This window comes from Galeopterus variegatus, unplaced genomic scaffold (assembly GCF_000696425.1).
Source record: "Galeopterus variegatus unplaced genomic scaffold, G_variegatus-3.0.2 Scaffold2824, whole genome shotgun sequence".
In the NCBI taxonomy this organism is placed as follows: domain Eukaryota; kingdom Metazoa; phylum Chordata; class Mammalia; order Dermoptera; family Cynocephalidae; genus Galeopterus; species Galeopterus variegatus.
Genome location: NW_007728935.1, coordinates 118,742 through 136,465, shown reverse-complemented (window position 1 = coordinate 136,465; position 17,724 = coordinate 118,742). Strand labels below are relative to the sequence as shown.

Here is a 17,724-nt window from a genome sequence, read left to right as displayed (position 1 = left end):
AAGAGCTTTCTTTGTGTGTGTGTGTGTGTGTGTGTGTATGTGTGTGAGAGAGAGAGAGAGAGAGAGAGAGAGAGAGAGAGAGAGAGAGAGAGAGTGTGTGTGTGTGTTGCAGCTCTGAGTTCTAATCAACAAACAGGAAACAGGAAGAGGTTGGTCTGGCTGAACCAAAATGGGAAAGGGGCAGGGGAAGAGGGTGCAGGAGAACAGAGGATGGATTTGGGATAGGGCCACCTGTTAAGAAAGGTGATAGCTCCTTTGGGAGTAGGCACTTCCAGCCCCACAACCACCTGGAAGAGTAAGAAGGGAGCCCTGTCCCGACTTACACAAAGGGCTAATGACGCAATAAACACTTTTGGTCTTAGAGTGCCATAGAAGGGCAACCACTGGCATGGAAAAGAGCACCCAGCCCTCATCCACCAGATGTGGCCTTAGCTGCCTCCCTGGCTACCACGGCCCATTCCAGGCACTGTCACCCCTGCATCTGGCATGACTGCCCCACCACAAGCTCTGCACACCCCATGACCCTGCTGGAGACTGATGCTACCAGCCAGACGCCAGATGGTGGGGCAGATACGAGGACCCTGAGTTCCAGGGCCCTGTCCCTGGGGTGAGGCTACCTGTGGAGATGTTAGGCTCTTTCCCACAGTCCTGCTGCTTTGAGCCAGACACACAGAACTCTCCTGGGAGGGCAGTGACCCACAGGTTCTCCAGAAGACGAGATCCTAGGGAATCTCAGGGAGGAAGAAGAGCCTTGTAATGGTATCTGTTCCTCTTTCCTGACCCAGGTCCGGCTCTGCAGGCTCAGAAGTCTGAGTCTGCATCCATGAGCTCTGCCTCCATTAGGTTGGTGCGGGAGTGAATAGGCCCCAGACCCTGTCGGCGGCCCTGAGCCCAGGCCATGGGAACTGGGGCACTGGGCAGAAATGGATCCCGAAGGGGACTGGGCTCTGGGCAGAAGGGGTTGGAGACCAGGGTCCAGGCTCCCTGTTGACAGGATTCCCCAGATCCCCAGGCTCCTGCAGCCACCAGGCACTTCTGCCGTGGCAGCTGAGGCAGTCGAGGAACAGCACTGGAGGCAGGGGCAGGGGCGGGGTGGTGAAGCTCAAGGGGTGGCGCCAGTGGGCACACCTCCTTCTTCCTCTTCCTCCGCTTCTTCTTCCGGCCCAGGCGCTTCTCCAACTCCGGGGAGATCTCTGCCTCAACCAGCCACAGGTTGGCCTGTCCCTCCGGGGGCACTGGCAGGAGAGAGCATGTGAGCCTGGGGCCCTGGCTTTGTGCACTACACCCCTTCTCTCCAGCCCTACTCTTTTGGCTCTGGAACCCACAACTCTAGATTTCTAGTGCCTCAGCCCCCACTTCAAATTCTCTGGGGCCTTTCTTTCCTCCTCCCCCTCTGGCAGCCTCTGGCAGCCCCTGGTACTCCAGTCCCAGGAACCCCCGGCCTCTGTGCCCCACAAATTCTTACAGAAGCCTGAACCCCTCATACCTGGAGTTGCCACAGGGGTGACAGACACATCCTGGGGCAGTATGGCTCCTCTCCGAGCCACCATCTTGGTGACATGCTGGGCCCAAGCAGAGGAGACATCTGCTGAGGGCTCGTTGAGGTCAAAGGCCAAACCCGCTGTGGGGATGGAAGAAGGGAGAAATAATAGTGACTTCCCAGTCCCTTACTCGGCACCAGTCATCTTCCCGCAGAGGTCCCTCCCACGTCACCTGGCAGAGAAAGCTCACCCTGTAATCACAGTGGCGTCTACCAATTCAGAATCCAAGGAGGGGCCTCAGGTACCCAAAAGGCCTAACTAGAGGCCAGAAATCAAGTTCTTGGAACCCTGACTTACTGTAGCCCAGGGAGAGCAACTAGAGAAGAAGGGAGCAGAAGGCGGGGAAGGTGAGTCCTCTTGGAAGCAAAGCACCAGCAAGCAGAGCCAGGCAGACATGGAGGGGAGAGTGCTCTTGGAGAGGGATGAGTGCATGAGAGGAGAGCACACCTATTCCTCACAGCCTTCCAAACCATCTATGTGACCACAGCAGCCTGGGAGGGAATGAGGCGCAGGTGGACACTGCAGGCGTTAAGTGGCTCTGATGGGGGAAAGGTGCCGATGCTCACCCACAGGCCCATCGTGGGAGACGGTGTGCATGCTGAAGGAGAGCTCCTGGCCTGGGTTCTGCAGCAGCTCACGGCGCTTGGAGAAGGCCTTGGCGATCATCTTACTCTTCTTGATCCGTTTGGGCTCATCATCACTCTGCCCAGTCAACCTGAGAGCAGAAAGGATGGGGAGGGAAGAGGAGGAGCAGCCACTTCCCATCAAATCTTATGAAAGACCAGCAATTCCATTCCCTCTGGGGAAGGAGGCTCCCGAGTGTTACACTTCTCTCTGCGTAACAGAGATGCAAAAAAGGATTACTCAAAGCACCATGTATGTGATGAGAAGCCCAGAGGGGCTATACCCCAGCCACTCAAAAAAATTGGAAGCAGTCAAGGAGTTGGAGTCAAGGATGTTCTGATGAAGAAGAGTCAGCACCCGAGGGCTTCAGACCCTTAAGGACTCCAAGGAGTAGAGGCCTTCTCTGCAGAGAAGTGGGCCTAGAATGCAGGGCTCCTGTGTGCCCAGCTCCCAAAATCATTCTCCTCTTAGAAGATGCCGGCAGCTGGCTCAGCACTTGGCCCAGGCCTCAGGCCTCCCATGGACAGAGGGTGTCACCAGGGGGCTGCGGTGAGCCGCTGAGAAGATGGCTTTAGGCAGCTCAGCAGAGTCCCCTGGAAAATAGCTGTGCTGGGGAGAGGTGGGACTAAACAAATGCTAAAGATGGGAACACCGAGGCTGAGAGTAAGGCAGGAGAGGCAGGATGGGCTGGCTGCTGACCCCACCTGCACCAGGTGCGCCTCCAGATGAGCAGCGTCGCCTTGGTCCAGACCCAGGTGCTCATGGCAATGCCAGTCCCAAACATGGCAAACAGGTTGATCTTCTCCACCAGGAGGCTTGGGCGATTCTTGATCTCACAGTCAGGGATGGGCTTCTTAGTGGGCAGCCCGATGGTCACATTGGCCTGGCACCTGGATGGTAGACAGGGGAGGCTTCAAAACTACTAGGTAGGTATGCAATCACTCCAAAGATTTTAGAAAGAGATAAGCCCACAGCACTGCTTCTCAACCCTGGGTGCTCATTAAAATCACCTGGGGAGCTTTTAATACCTACTGATGTATGGGCCCCCACCCTAGACAATTAAATCAAATCTCTGGGGCAGGAACCCAGGCATCACTGTGGTATAAGACTTCCCAGACTAGAAGCTGGGAACTTTAAAAAAGAGCCTGAAGCAGGCATGGACAAGTGTCCATTTTAAAGGGCATTTTAACTGCTGTCCCCAGTAACAGGGACTGCAGATCTTCCGGCAGCTGAAAAGCCTTCCTCTGCATGATTCTTCTGCACTGTGACACAAAAAAGCACAGGCAAAACCAGCAAGCATTAACAGATTGTTAACATATCACAGAGAGGTAAAGACTCCTGTGCAGGGATCTACACTAAGCTCTTCAGAAGAGTACACAGAGAGAGAGAGAGCAACTTCGGTGGCCAACAGAGAGTCGGTCAGAGAAGCCAAAACATGAAACGGCTTCTGAACAGTTACTAATGCACCAGCCAGACAGCCAAGCGGGTGCAGAGGGAAGGGCAGGATTGAGCAGGGACTTGAAGGTTGTTTTCCATGTCTGGCAAAGTACAGAGCAACTGATGTCTCGGGCATGGCCCTGGCAGACCCCTGCTGCACAGCAGAGAAGGGCTGGTCTTCGAACCCTAGCTCCAGCTCCTGCCACTGCTGCCTCCAGGTCCCTGGCCCCTTACTCACAGCACGTAGTCCCGGAAGCTGCGCTCCCACTCAGCCTGGTTGAAGAAGTCGTAGAAGTGGCAGCTGAAGGTAATGAGCACAAAGCCAAAGGCCAGGAAGCCAAAAATGCCTGTGGACGACAAGGGCAGGACAGGACCTTACAAATCCCAGCTATTGTAGCAGCAGTGGGGATGAAGGTCTCTGCCCCACTGAGGCCTGAAAGACAGCTGAGTCTCGGGCGAATTCATGCTGGGCCCAGTTTAAGGACTGCGTTGTCCAAAATAAAGCAAGAACGATGCTTGAGGCCAACTGCAGGAGGACCCAAGTGGGAGTGGAGTGGGCATGAGGTAGTAATCTTGGCATGAACTTGAATTCTTCCACCTGGGAAGGCCCTCTTCTTTTGAGCTGCCACCATCACTACCACCTACACACATACACCTTGTCCTTGTCCTCATGGCTGCTAACTTGTCACACTGCTGGTTGCATAACCCCAGGAGGTGCAGTGTTGGATTGGCCAGGACCTCAGACCAAAGTCCCCAGGGGCCACTCACCCAGGCGCAGCATGGTCTCGTTGATCTTGCTGGCAGCCTTCTCGCTCAGCAGCCCGGGGTGCTTGCTCTTGATGGAGAACAGAGTCATGACTCCTGAACAGAAGGGGGACCTCAGATATTAGCAGGGGTGAGGTCACTCTCCTGGGAGGGATGGGTGTGCAGAGGGAGGGTGCCATGACCCCCCTTGCTCTTGATGGAGAACAGAGTCATGACTCCTGAACAGAAGGGGGACCTCAGATATTAGCGGGGGTGAGGTCACTCTCCTGGGAGGGATGGGTGTGCAGAGGGAGGGTGCCATGACCCCCGAGTCCCGGATCTGATTATGCCTGTGTCGACTTAAAGCTTGGGGAACTGGAGAAATGGAGAGCAGCTGGTGGCACATCTGCCATGGACTGACTGGGATGACTGGGGCAGAGCCTAGAAGGACTGTCAGTAAGTGAGACAAGGCGCTTTGGTCTTGGCCCAGCTACCCTTAAGTAAGGCAGCCAGATCAAAGCTGTTCTGATGGAAAAATATGACAGAGACTCAAGAACAGCACTGTCCCACAGAAATACAACATAATCTTAAATTTTCCAGTAGCTACTTTAAAATAAAAAGAAACCAGTAAAACTAATTTCGATATATTTTATAAACCTAATATATCCAAAATATAACCATTTCAAAATGTAATTCATCTAACAAATTATTAATGATATTTTACATTGTTTTTTTCATGCTAAGTCTTCGAAATGCAGCATGTGTTTTACATTTATAACACAAAATCAATTTGGACTAGTTTCAATGCAATGTAGCTCGTGGCTACCGTACAAGACAGCACAGATACAAAACAAATCAGAGGCCTAGACACTCTGCCAAAAAGTGGGGAAAGAGGTGGGCTGAACAGAAGGCTGATAATTCAGAGCTAGGAAACTGAAGTTGACAAAGAAAACCCAACAAAAATGATCCAAGCAGACACCAAGGCTTATCATGGGGTGGCAGTTTTAAACAGGGAAGTTAGGAACTAGCCGATCTGCGTGTTGTGAAGACTGTGTGTTTGTGTGCTGGGGAGGAAGAAAATGGAAACCAAGCTCCAAAAGATTAACAGTATATATAAAATTAGTGTGCACACACATGACCAAGGGCCCCAGGTTGGTCCATGTGGACAGCGGAGGTTACTCAGGGTGTCCATCACACAAGTGTACCCGGCCAAGGGCTGACAGGGGGTGGAACCCCAGCCCAAGCTCCAGCCAACAAGCCGTGAGCCCTGGCCCGAGGCTCTGGAGAAAGGGGTGTATTTTTCTGGCCAGCACAAAGGTGCTGTCCCACGGCAAGTGCTCGTGGTGCGGTGTCTGCTTAAGGGTCACCCTCTATTTTGCACCAAGGCCTCTGTATGAGCTGGCTGAGGTCTCATTGTGAAGGCAGCTTCTACCTCCTATTTACACATAGCAGGTGCTCAGCACATTCTGTTGCCAGACTGGTCCTGGCCTGGTCTTCACTCACCTCGGATGAGGAAGTAGCCTCCCACAATGAGCACCAGGCCAATTGGGGCTAACACGAAGCCAGCACGGTATCGGTAGTTCTTGTATCCCACAAAGCAGATGCCACTCACAGAGTCCCCATCCACCTTGGCAGGAAGAGGTGGAACAGTCGGTCACCGGCCCCCTCCCCCAAGCCCACTCGACTCAGGTCCCCAGCCCCCTACCAGTCACTATACCTGGGCCACAGCAAGGATTGCCACAGTGAGGACAAAGGGGAGTGACCATGTGAGCAGGTGGAAGTAGGAGGTCTTGCCCGAGAGAGGCTGATAGGTGGTGCCCAGGGCTTTGAAGGAGGTGTGCCAGGCATAGGTGAGTACCACAAACCAGACCACACCAGCCATCAGGGCGTAGTATACAATGACAAAGATGATGACGCAGGACAGGGTCTCGTTGGAGCTGCACAGACATGTGGGGTGTCACTTGGGGAGGTCACTCTGTACTCCCTTCTCCAGATCTCTCCACCCTCTCCCCAGACTCTGGGCTGCTAAGGTCTGGAGGTTCCCCATGAGTCAGGGCTGTGAGACAGAACTCAGGTCAGATTTGAAGAGGCTCTAAAAGACACCCCTTTGAACAGATGCAAACAATCAAGGTCCTGCTACTGAAACCAAGGTCAAATAATTGGAGACCTTGGATGCAGTGACGCAGAGCTCTGCTGAATCCTCCCTTCAAATCTCAGTTCCAAGCCAACCTGTTCCTTTTGTGGTAGATGCATTTTCAGCCTTCCTCCCCTGCCCTCACCTTTGGGTCCCCAAGACACCTACGTGGGCTCCCCGAGCCTCATGGTGCCATCTGCGCGGCAGACAATCTCCCGGCGGGCACCATCCATGAACTGGGCCAGCCAGCCAATGCTGCCCACAAAGAAACATGCGTTGACGTAGAAGAGAATAACAGCAGGGTAGCGATTCGAGTTCCTCCAGTCAGCCACAAATGTGGCCTAGAAGAGAGACCAGGGGCCCGTTCTGCAAGGTTAGGGTTGTTCTGCTGCAGCAGACGCCTTTATCTGAGTCCCACACCCTTCTGATCATGATCTTTCCCTGGGGACCCCCACCAAGTCCTCTTCTCCCCACCTCCCTAACAATTGGCTCCCATCCCACTGTCTAGGCCGAGGGTGCCCAGACCACCGGCCTCTCCCCAGTGCTCCCTGCCCTCCCGCGCTGACCAAGGTGAAGAGTGTGCAGAGGCCCGTGACGGCGCCGAAGGCCGCGATGTAGCCATGCATGTCCTGGTGCTCGGCCTCAGTGAAGAGTGGGTTCTGGCACTGGATCCCACAGCCCTCCACGTCTTCATACCAGCTCTTGGGGTTGTCTGTCCGAACCAAGGGTGCTTCGCATTGGCCTGAGCTGTTGAACTTGATGTTGTACACTTCATTCTGACACCAGGGAAGGGGAGGAGACAGTGCAAAGGGGAGAGGCAGCTCAGGGGCGTGCCTCCTGTTTAGTAAAAGGTAGCGGGGCAGCATGGCATGGTCACTGGAGACACGCTTTCAGGACCTGAATCCAAGCCTTGCCACTCAATGGCTGTGGCACCATTATTTGGGCAAATTATTTGACCTTTCTGTACTTCAGTTTTCCCATCTATAGAATAGTAGTTACCTACCTCATGGTATGGTTTAAGGGTTAAATGAATAAGTAGATGTAATGGAATAACAACAACAACAATAATAATGTAATGGTACTTGACATGTAGTAAATAATAACAATTAGTATTATTACTATCATTATTACTGTTATTATTATCATTTATTATCTCTCCTTCACCACCCAGAATTAGATCACATCCCTTGTCTTGGTGTCTCCAGCTGTTTCACATATGTGTGCCTTGACCCCCTACCACTATGATAAACTTCCTAAGGACGGGCTCCTGTCATCCATGACTCCTGTAACACTCCAACACCTAACAGAGTGGGTGCTCAAAAATACTTGCTGAACATGTTATCTCTGATAGAGAATCCCTGAAAGATAGTCCAGCCAGTGAGCTGCAGTCTGGGTTTGTGGCCTGTGGACCCAAGTCTGTAGACTCAGGTCTTCTAAGACAGAAGGCTCTGGGCCCCCATGCTCCCTGCTAGACCCTGCCCTATGGGTCCTGCCTAGCCCACAGAGCCTGGATTTTGCCCCAAAGAGCACTCACCGGGCAGCCTTCGGGGAAGTGGTCTGGGGTGCAGCGCAGGAAGTCAGGCCAGCCCCGCTCCCTCTCCACGATGGCACAGGGGCCCCGGGTGGCCTGGCAGAGGGTGCGGCTGGGCAGCTCCACCCGGTCATTCTCGCACTTGGGCATGTACACAGCACACAGCAGGGGCTGGATCACTGCCCAGCAGCGGGGAGCATTCCGGAGGCCTGGGGAGTGCAACGGTGTGAACATATTGTGGTGAAGACCCCTCCTTACTCTGCACCCTGGTCCCCAAGGCCAATACTGCTCAGATCTGCCAGGCACAGTGTTTCTCAACAGGGCACCTGGGCAGGACAATTCTTCATGCTGCAGGACTGTCCCATGCATTGCAGGACATTTAGCATCCCTAGACCCTGCCCACTAAATGCCAGCAAAACCCTTAAGTCATTGTGACAGCCCCAAAAAAATGCCCCTCCCACCACCACTCCAGGGGTGGTGACTAGAAGAGGACCTGAAGAGGAACTTCTGGGATGCTGAGGATGTTCTTTTTCTTAATTTGGTACTGGTTGCATGGGATGCTGGTAGTATTCTATTTCTTTATCGATTCTGGTTACACAAGTATAACCTTGTGAAAATCAAGCTTACAATCTGTGGGCTATTCTCTATGTATACTATAATTCGATTTAAGTTTTTAAACAATAGCTGCCACTTCCAAATGCCCTGCTAGGAAGCAATAGTGCCTCTGGTTGAGAACCCTGGGTGGATTTACCTTTTCAGCGGTGTTCTTAAAACGTATAACCTTGTGAAAATCAAGCTTACAATCTGTGGGCTATTCTCTATGTATACTATAATTCAATTTAAGTTCTTAAACAATAGCTGCCACTTCCAAATGCCCTGCTAGGGAGCAATAGTGCCTCTGGTTGAGAACCCTGGGTGGATTTACCTTTTCAGCGGTGTTCTTAAAATCTTCTACAGGCCTCTTCCATGGGGAAGGAGCGTTGTGGGACCCACTCCTCACAGGGCCCATTCACCAGAACCAGGAGATATTTCCCCTCACCCAGACCCCCAAACCCTGTTCCTCTTACCAAGCTGAGGTGAGAGAGAGAAGAGGTGGAGGCTTAAGAAGAGGCAGTCAGAGGAGCCAGGTACTCCAAAACCAGAGGAGGAAACAGGAGATCAGATGGAGAGAAACAGAGGAGGCTCTGTCCAGTGCAGAGGGAGGAAAGATGTCGTCAGCAAGAGAGAAACGGGTGGAGGTCTCCCGTCAGCCCTGCCCCAGCCCAGGCCTCTGCCCTGCTCAGCCCAGGAGCAGGGCTTGCTCTGCCTTCCGCCCCTGCGGCCGCTTCTGAATCATCCCTGCTTCAGGAACACCTATTTCCCAAGCAAGAAGTTTTACCAGGAGAATCTTTGGAGAATGTGAGAGCCAATATACATGACTGTCACACTGTCAGCCCTGGGGTGGGGTGGGGGCAGGTAACCACTGGTTTGGGGGGAGAGGCAATATACTAGAGGGGTAAGGAGCATGGGCACTGCAATTAGCCTGCCTGGATCCAAATCTTGGCTCACCGTTTCCTGGGCAAAGTGCTTCATCTATTTTTTTTTGGCAGCTGGCCAGTACAGGGATCAAACCCTGGACCTTGGTATTTTCACTACCACACTCTAACCAACAAAGAACCGGCCAGCTCCGAAGTACTTTATCTCTAGCCTCAGTCTCCTCATCTGCAAAATGGAGATGACAGATTCACCTCATGGAACTGTGAGATAACACCTTGAATGTGCTTAGCACAGTACCTGTCATGTAATAATCACCCAGAAAACGTTAGCTGATATTATTACTTGTCTGAGGCCTCTGACTGCTCACAGCTCTGAGAATCTATTCCAGGGTGCAGAGCAAGTTCCTACAGTATCCCCAGGCAATAGTACCCCCTGCCTCAAATCAGAATCACCTGGGGAACCTTTATCACCTAGATGGAGGGCCCAGTCTCAGAACATCCCAGCGGGTGAGTGTAGGTGGAAAACAGAGCAGTGGGTGCCAGGGGTGAGGTGGAGGGAGGGTTTGCCTGCAAAGAGCCTGCACAGAAGAGACTCTATGTGGGTGACGGAGTTGTTCTCTGTCTTGAATGTTAGTGACTGGCAAACTCACAAAACCATACAACAGAGAAAAAGTGAGTTTTACTAAACGCTTATTAAACAATACATTTTAAATGGGTGGGGGGGGCCTCTCTGGAGTAAAATGTATTTTATAGGCGTATCAAGCAGTTAATAAAAATGTGTTGTTTTCCTGGATTTTGTGATATTTGTGGTAACTATTAGTTTTTAAACATGTGTAATTTGTTGTTTTTCTTTTTCTCACTGTATTTTTTTGGTGGCTGGCCAGTACAGGGAATTGAACCCTTCACCTTGGTGTTACAAGGCTGTGCTCTAATCAACTGAGCTAACTGGCCAGCCCTTTTTTTCCTTCATTTTAAATATTCTTTCATGTTTTAAAAATAAACTCCCTAGGGAAAGTATAGATTATTAAATAAATCTTAAAGGATAATTGATGAGCCACTGTGGGAAAAAATAAGCTGGATCCTTACCCCATTTTCTACATAAAAGTAAATTACAGATGGATCAAAAATAACTACATTAACTTTTAAAAATTAAAGTACTAGGAGAAAAGATGGGAAATGGTTTTTTAAACCTTGGAGTGGAGAAAGCCTTCTGAAGCATGACACAAAACCTAGAAGCTACCAAATAAAAGATTTAAAGAAAAGACTTCAGAAAAGTAGATAAATTCAGGAGGGTAAAAAACAAACAAAATTAGGGCCGACCCCGTGGCTCACTTGGGAGAGTGCGGTGCTGGGAGCACTGCGGCCGCGGGTTCAGATCCTATATAGGGATGGCCGGTGCACTCACTGGCTGAGCACGGTGCAGACGACACCAAGCCAAGGGTTACAATCCCCTCACCAGTCACAAAAAAAAAAAAATATATATATATATATATATATATATGAAAAGCAGCACACTGAGAAAGTATATTTCCAATACAAATCACAGGTAGTGCTAATTTCCTCATATGGATAAAGATCTTCCAAATCAGTAAGAAATACATAACTCTACAGAATCATGGCCAAAAGACAAACAAAACAGATCACGCAGAGAAAATACAAACAGCCTTTAAAAACACAGACAAGCTCAACCTAACTCTTAAAAACATAATGCAAAATAAAAGTACAAGGAGATAAAAATTTTTAACCTTTAGAGTGACAAAGATCAAAACATTTGAAAATACTGTATTGTCAAGAGTGTGGGGAGAAACTTGGCACTTTTACATATTGCTGGTAGGAATAAAAATTTGTAAATACTTGTGAAGACCATTAAGCACCACCTATCAAAATTTCATACTAGCAATTCCATTTACATTTTCCCAAAGATAATATATAAGATTATTCATTGCAGCCCTTGTTTGTAATAGCAAATGGGTAGAAACAGCCTGAATCCATATACATCAACAGGAGACCGGCTAAATAAAATAACATACATCAATGTAACAGGACACTATTCAGGGTTGTACTATATGCACTGAAATGGATATAGTGGACACAGTTGAGTGGAGAACAGTCCATGGTACTGGTTGGGGGGCCAAGGAGAGACTAAGGACACACTTACATCTGGACATACATTGGATATCTCTAAAAGGACACACAAAACCAGTGTTGGTGGGTGCCTCTGGGAAGGGAAAATGGGTGGCTTGAAGCAGAACTAGCACTTAACTTTTGAACCTTTTGAATTTCGTGTACCATATGTATGTGCTAACTATTTTTTTAAAGTAATTAAGCTTAAAAATAAAGAAAGAAATGTACAAATTACTGACATAGGGAAAGCTCCCCAGAGAAGAATAGAAGAGAAAGAAACTGGAAAGAGGAAGAAAGGGACATCAACTTTATCTTATTGTTTTATTTCTTTTTTAAAAAAATAAAACATTAAATAAACAAAAAGAAAAATAGTGACATGGGTGTTATAATGACATTAGTCTCTGTTCTTTTCTATATAGTCAGACTTTTATTTATTTATTTATTTATTTATTTATTTTTCCTTTTTGTCTTTTTTTTCGTGACCGGTAACAGGATCGCAACCCTCGGTGTCACGCCCGTACCGTGACAGGCAACGGGATCGCAACCCTCGGTGTCGCGCCCGCACCGCACTCAACCAGTGAGCGGACCGGTCTCTATATGGGATCCGAACACTCCCTGCACTAGATCTTATTTATTTAGTGTATTAATAAAGAAGCACACATAGATCACAAACCTTTTTATGTTTGATAACTGTATTTCAATATAACTCATTTCCTTTATAATCCTATATGCTTTTTAAAAAAATCCTATGTGTTTTACCTTATGAATTGAAAAACATTCTGTTAATACTATTCAGCCATAAAAAAGAATGAAAGCCTGACATCTGCAGCAACATGGATGGTCTTGGAGAAATTATGTGAAGTGAAATAAGCCAGGCACAGAAAGACAAATACCATACAACCTCACTCATACGTGGAATCTTTAAAAAAAGAGGCCCAGTGCTTACCAGAGACTGGGAAAGGGGGGAGGGGAAGGGAAAATAGGGAGAGGTTGGCCAACATGTACAAAATTCAACTAGATAGGTGACATAAGCTCTGGTGTTGTATTGCACAGTAGGGTGACTATGGCTAACAGTTAAGTTTTGTATATTACATAATAGCTAGAGGAGAGGCTTTTGAATGTTTTCACCACAAAGAAATGATAAATGCATGAAGTGATTGATATATTAACTACCCTAACCCGATTATTACACAACCTATATATGTATCAAAACATTACATTGTACCCTATAAGTATATATAATTACAGTGTGTCAATTAAAATAAAAAATATATGCATTATGTTGAGAAGAGGTCCATAAGTTGTACCAGACTGCCAAAGAGATCCATGGCTCAAAGAAGATGAGAAACATGCTATATGATAAGTAAGATGGTGTGACATTGGCAAGGGATAAACAAATAGACCTATGGAACAGGATGAAGATCCCAGAAATAAATATATATACTTGATTTATGGCAGAGTAGCAGAGAAATGATATTCTTTTTAACAAATGATGTTGAAACAATATGTGAAACTGGAGTTCTACAAAAATCAACTCCAGATGAACTATATGCCTAAAATGACAAGAAAATCTATAAAGTTTTTAGAAGATTATATAAGAATAAATTCATGACTTTGGAGTAGAAAAAGATTTTTTTTTCAAATGTATTTATTTTTTAAATTGACATAAAATTATATGTATTTATTGTGTATAACATGATGTTTTTAAGTATACATACACTGTGGAATGGTTAGATCTAGCCAATTCACAGATGCATTACCTCACGTAGTTATCATTTTTGTGGCGGAAAAGATTTTCCTAACCAAGACACAATAAGCACTAATCATAAAAAGTTTTATAAATGACTACTTCAAAGTTCAGAACTTCTGTTCAACAGAAGACATAAAGAGAATGAGAAAGCAAGCCACAAAAGAGAAACACATACATCCCATAAAAGACTCATATCTAGCGTATATAAAGAACTCCTCCAAATCCCACAAAAATGACAGAAAGCCCTATAGAAAAACGGGCCAAAGATTTGAACAGACACTTCACAAAAGAAGAAATCCAACTGGCCAGTAAGCATTTGAAGAGGTGCTTAACTTTACTAGTAATCTGGGAAATGCAAATTAAAGCCACAAATACATACCACAACATATGCACTAGACTGGCAAAAATTTAAAAGGCTGACAGTACCAAGTGTTGGAAATCATGTGGTCCAATGATGACTTTCTACACAGCCAGTGGGAGTATAAGTTGATACAACCACTTTGAAAACAGTCTGGTGTAAGATGAAGGAATGCATGCCCTTTATCTAGCAATTCCACTCCTTAAGTACGTACCTGGAAAAACTTGTGCCAGGTGCACCAGGACACACGTAAAAGAATACTCACAGCACTGTTATTCACAGTGGGAAAAAAACTGAAGACAACTTAAATATTTAACAACAAAATGGATAAATAAATTGTAGTATATTCATACAGTGGAATACTATTCAACAACAAAAAAGGGAGCTGTGGGCTGGCTGGTTTGGTTTGCTCAGCACAGCAAAGCCTTGTAACATCAGTGTCAAGGGTTCAGATCCCCATTCCAAATAAAGAGAGAAAGAAAGAAGTGAGCTGTAACAACATGAATGAATTTTACAAAATAATGTAGCATAAAAGAAGCAAGACATAAAAGAATATACACAGCACGATTCCACTCGTATAAAGTTCAAAAACATTCAAAACTGAAATATACTGTTTAGAGATTCCAAAACTAGTTGGTAAAACACTAGAGGGAAAAAAAGAATGAATTTTACAAAATAATGTAGCATAAAAGAAGCAAGACATAAAAGAATATACACAGCATGATTCCACTCGTATAAAGTTCAAAAACATTCAAAACTGAAATATACTGTTTAGAGATTCCAAAACTAGGTGGTAAAACACTAGAGGGAAAAAAGGGAAATGATATCAAAAGCATCAGGATAGAGGCTACCTCCAGAGAAGGGGGAGAGGGAGGTGACTGGACATTACAAAGGGGGAGCTTCTGGGGTCTGACCATGTTCTATTTCTAGACCCAGTTGTCACTTTATAATTACTTGTTATTCAGTACCTCTGTATTTTATGCACCTTTCTGTACACATGCTATACTTCACAATTAAAAAGTTAAAAATCTAAAGCAAAAAAGAAAACTTAAGCCCATGGGTATTTTTCTAAATTTTTTATACTTTCCCCAAATATATGTATTTTTAAACGGATTTTGATCATCAGGTAGGTTTGGAGATAGCTCTTAGGAAATTCTTCCTGATCTGCCCCCGAAAATAACCCACCATCACCAACAACATCCTTCCTCTCACCTCTCAACTCAACGTCTGAGAGGCAAAAGAGAAATTCCTCTGAGCTTTTCTGTTTCTTTCCTACTGGCTGCAACTGGCTGCATCCCGGCTAGGTGACAGGGCCATGTACAGACACAGAGCACAGCAGTGGTCAAGGAGTCTACGTGCTGGTTCTCAGGGACCTATTTCCCTTGCCAGCTGAGGCTTCTCTGCTTTCTTGCCTCATTTACTAAACCAGATTTGGCCCAAGGTGGACCATGGCCTGGACATTATGTTTGTCTGGTTAGCTTGGAATTCCTCGGAGGAGACATTTCCAGCTGTAATGGGGAGAGATGCTAGTGACTGAAGAAGCCCAAGTCCAGAGAGATGAAAGGCATAGGACAGACCTGAGTTCTATACAGACCCAGAAATTGTACCAACCCGAGTTATAAATTTCCTCATTTAATGGCATCCTTCCAAAGCCTCAGCAATCTGGGCTAAGGAAGCACATAGCGGCCATCTCTCTTCAGTAACCCCTATTTCCAAACCTGCTGGGAATCTCCATGTAGATGTTCAATGAGCACCTCTAATTCACACAGCCAAAACTAAAGCCATCCTTCTTCCTAAACCTACTCCTTGTCTAGCATTCTCTACCCTAGTAAAAGGGGATGGAAAAACACTACCTTCCATCAAAGCCTGAAACCTGGGTCCTCCTGCTCACTCATGCCCCACACCCAACTCATCAGCAAGTCCTGACCACCATCATCTCTCATCTGGACTACTTCAGTCATCCCCTGATCAGGCATTCAGGCTCCAGGCTTTCCCTGCTTCCATGGCTTCTTCACACAGCACAAAGAGTGCTTTCTAAGATGTAAATATGATTACCTCTCTCCCTTGCTTAAAACCCTTCAAGTGTTCCTTATCCCCTGGATAAAATCCTAACAATATGAAGTATGAATCCCTTTACTTTCTAATTCTCTAGCTTTTATCTCTTATAATTCTTCCCCTCAAATACTTTCATCCAGTCCTACTGCAATTCTTATATTTCTTTAAAAGTACCCAGCCTTCTCACCTCTACACCTTTGTACATGCTATTCTCTTTTCCTATCCCTTTCCAGCCTAACTGTCCCTTGGCTCAGTTAATTCCTGCTTATTTCTCAAGGCATGGGTTAAATGTCGGTTCCTCTGGGGATCATCCCTTGCTCCCCAAAGCCCTTTGTGTTCTTTCAGCACCTTATAATGTCACAATACCTTTCACAAGTATTTCTAAAGCCTGTTTAATTGTCTGTCTGTCTTCCTCTTGATGTCAAAGATCATGTCTGTATTCTTCATCTTTATATGCCCCAGAACCTGACCCAGGATGTGACATGCAGCAAGCACGTAATACATAATTAAATGAATGAGTGGCTACGTACTCAGCACTCTGAGGCTTTGAAAAAAAAGTGAAGACCATATCTCTACCTTCAAAAGTTTACAGATGAGGATAACCTACAGCATCTTCATCCTTCACCCACAAAACCACCTCCAAGAGTCAGGTGACACCGACCATGTCTAATGCCAAATCAAGACCACTAATTCAGGACAGGACAAATCACTAGCCAGAGACTCCCAGCTGGAGACCTGTCTGTGATTCTTACACATGGCTCGGGTTCACTCTACCTACCCACTGACCCAGCTCATGCCAATGCCTGCTTCTGGCCCTACTTTATAGAATGCCAGTCATCAAGACCCTAAGCTGAAAGAGCAGCAACCAAACACACATTGGAACAGGTCTAAGCTGGGGGATGGTAGACAGTGGCAAAGAGCTCAGAGTGAACTAATGGCCCTGGGTTCAGTGCTGGCGCCTCTGTAGGACCCTGCCCCACTAGAGGTGCAGCTAGTGAGGTTTAAACCTGCACAACAAGCAGATGGTTCTAACTCATACGCTTTCCTGCCAAAACCACTTGTGCCTGCTCAGCAGCTGCTCTCAGGAGTATGGGCTGGAAAGAGGATCATACCCTTCCTCCTTGATCTGATGGTAACCACAGAGGGGCAGCGTCACACACAGGTTTAACTTAGGAAGATTCAACCATGGGCCTCTGCAAAGTAGAGAGAGAGACAGAGAGAGAGAGAGAGACAGAGAGAGAGAGAATCCTTTCATAGCACGAGCATCTCAGAACTGGGTGAGCTTCTAGTGCTGAGAGATTTGGGTTTTCCATACAGCTGGCTCCTAAACTCGTCTTATTTCAGGTGGTACTCAAAGAAACATTGCTTGATCTTTTTTTCAAGTTCCTTTTTTATTCTTTCAGTCTTTTGCATGTATGTAACTTTAAAGACTACAGTTATATTTTCTATGTATACCCATTCTTACATACTGTATGTCACACTACATGTTACACACTTATGCAAACATATTATCATAAAAGGAGTATATATATATGGAAAATCACACAGCCTTTTACACTATGGCAATTTATGGATTTTTCTTTCTCTCTCTCTGTCTCTCTTTTTTTTTTTTTTTTGGCAGCTGGCCGGTCCAGGGATCCAAATATTTATGGATTTTTCAAAGCTCCTGTTGATTACACATGGTTTCTGCCTTCATGCTGACTTTAGAACCTGATCCCGCCGAGCCCGTGGCGCACTCGGGAGAGTGCGGCGCTTGGAGCGCAGCGACGCTCCCGCCGCGGGTTCGGATCCTATATAGGAATGGCGGGTGCGCTCTGAGCGCGGTGTGGGCGACACCACACCAAGGGTTGTGATCCCCTTACCGGTCATGAAAAAGATAAAAAAAAAAAAAAAAAAAAGAAAAAAAAAAGTAAGAACCTGATCCCCACATAGAATGCAGTCCACCTCATGG

At 46.9% G+C, this 17,724-nt stretch overlaps 1 protein-coding gene across 1 annotated transcript in view; it reads right to left on the bottom strand.

The window, feature by feature from the left end:
• Positions 1-60: 60 nt before the first annotated feature.
• SMO (smoothened, frizzled class receptor) overlaps positions 61-17,724 on the bottom strand; it is a 20,098-nt gene continuing 2,434 nt past the window's right edge. Inside the window, exons 2-12 of the mRNA XM_008583082.1 lie at positions 8,015-8,220; positions 7,047-7,256; positions 6,649-6,821; positions 6,064-6,283; positions 5,850-5,973; positions 4,371-4,463; positions 3,841-3,949; positions 2,870-3,055; positions 2,108-2,256; positions 1,487-1,621; positions 61-1,235 (exon numbers count right to left, since the gene is read on the bottom strand). Coding sequence (XP_008581304.1) covers positions 802-1,235; positions 1,487-1,621; positions 2,108-2,256; positions 2,870-3,055; positions 3,841-3,949; positions 4,371-4,463; positions 5,850-5,973; positions 6,064-6,283; positions 6,649-6,821; positions 7,047-7,256; positions 8,015-8,220 — 2,039 coding nt within the window. The 3' untranslated portion in view covers positions 61-801. The remainder of the gene's footprint in view (positions 1,236-1,486; positions 1,622-2,107; positions 2,257-2,869; positions 3,056-3,840; positions 3,950-4,370; positions 4,464-5,849; positions 5,974-6,063; positions 6,284-6,648; positions 6,822-7,046; positions 7,257-8,014; positions 8,221-17,724) is intronic.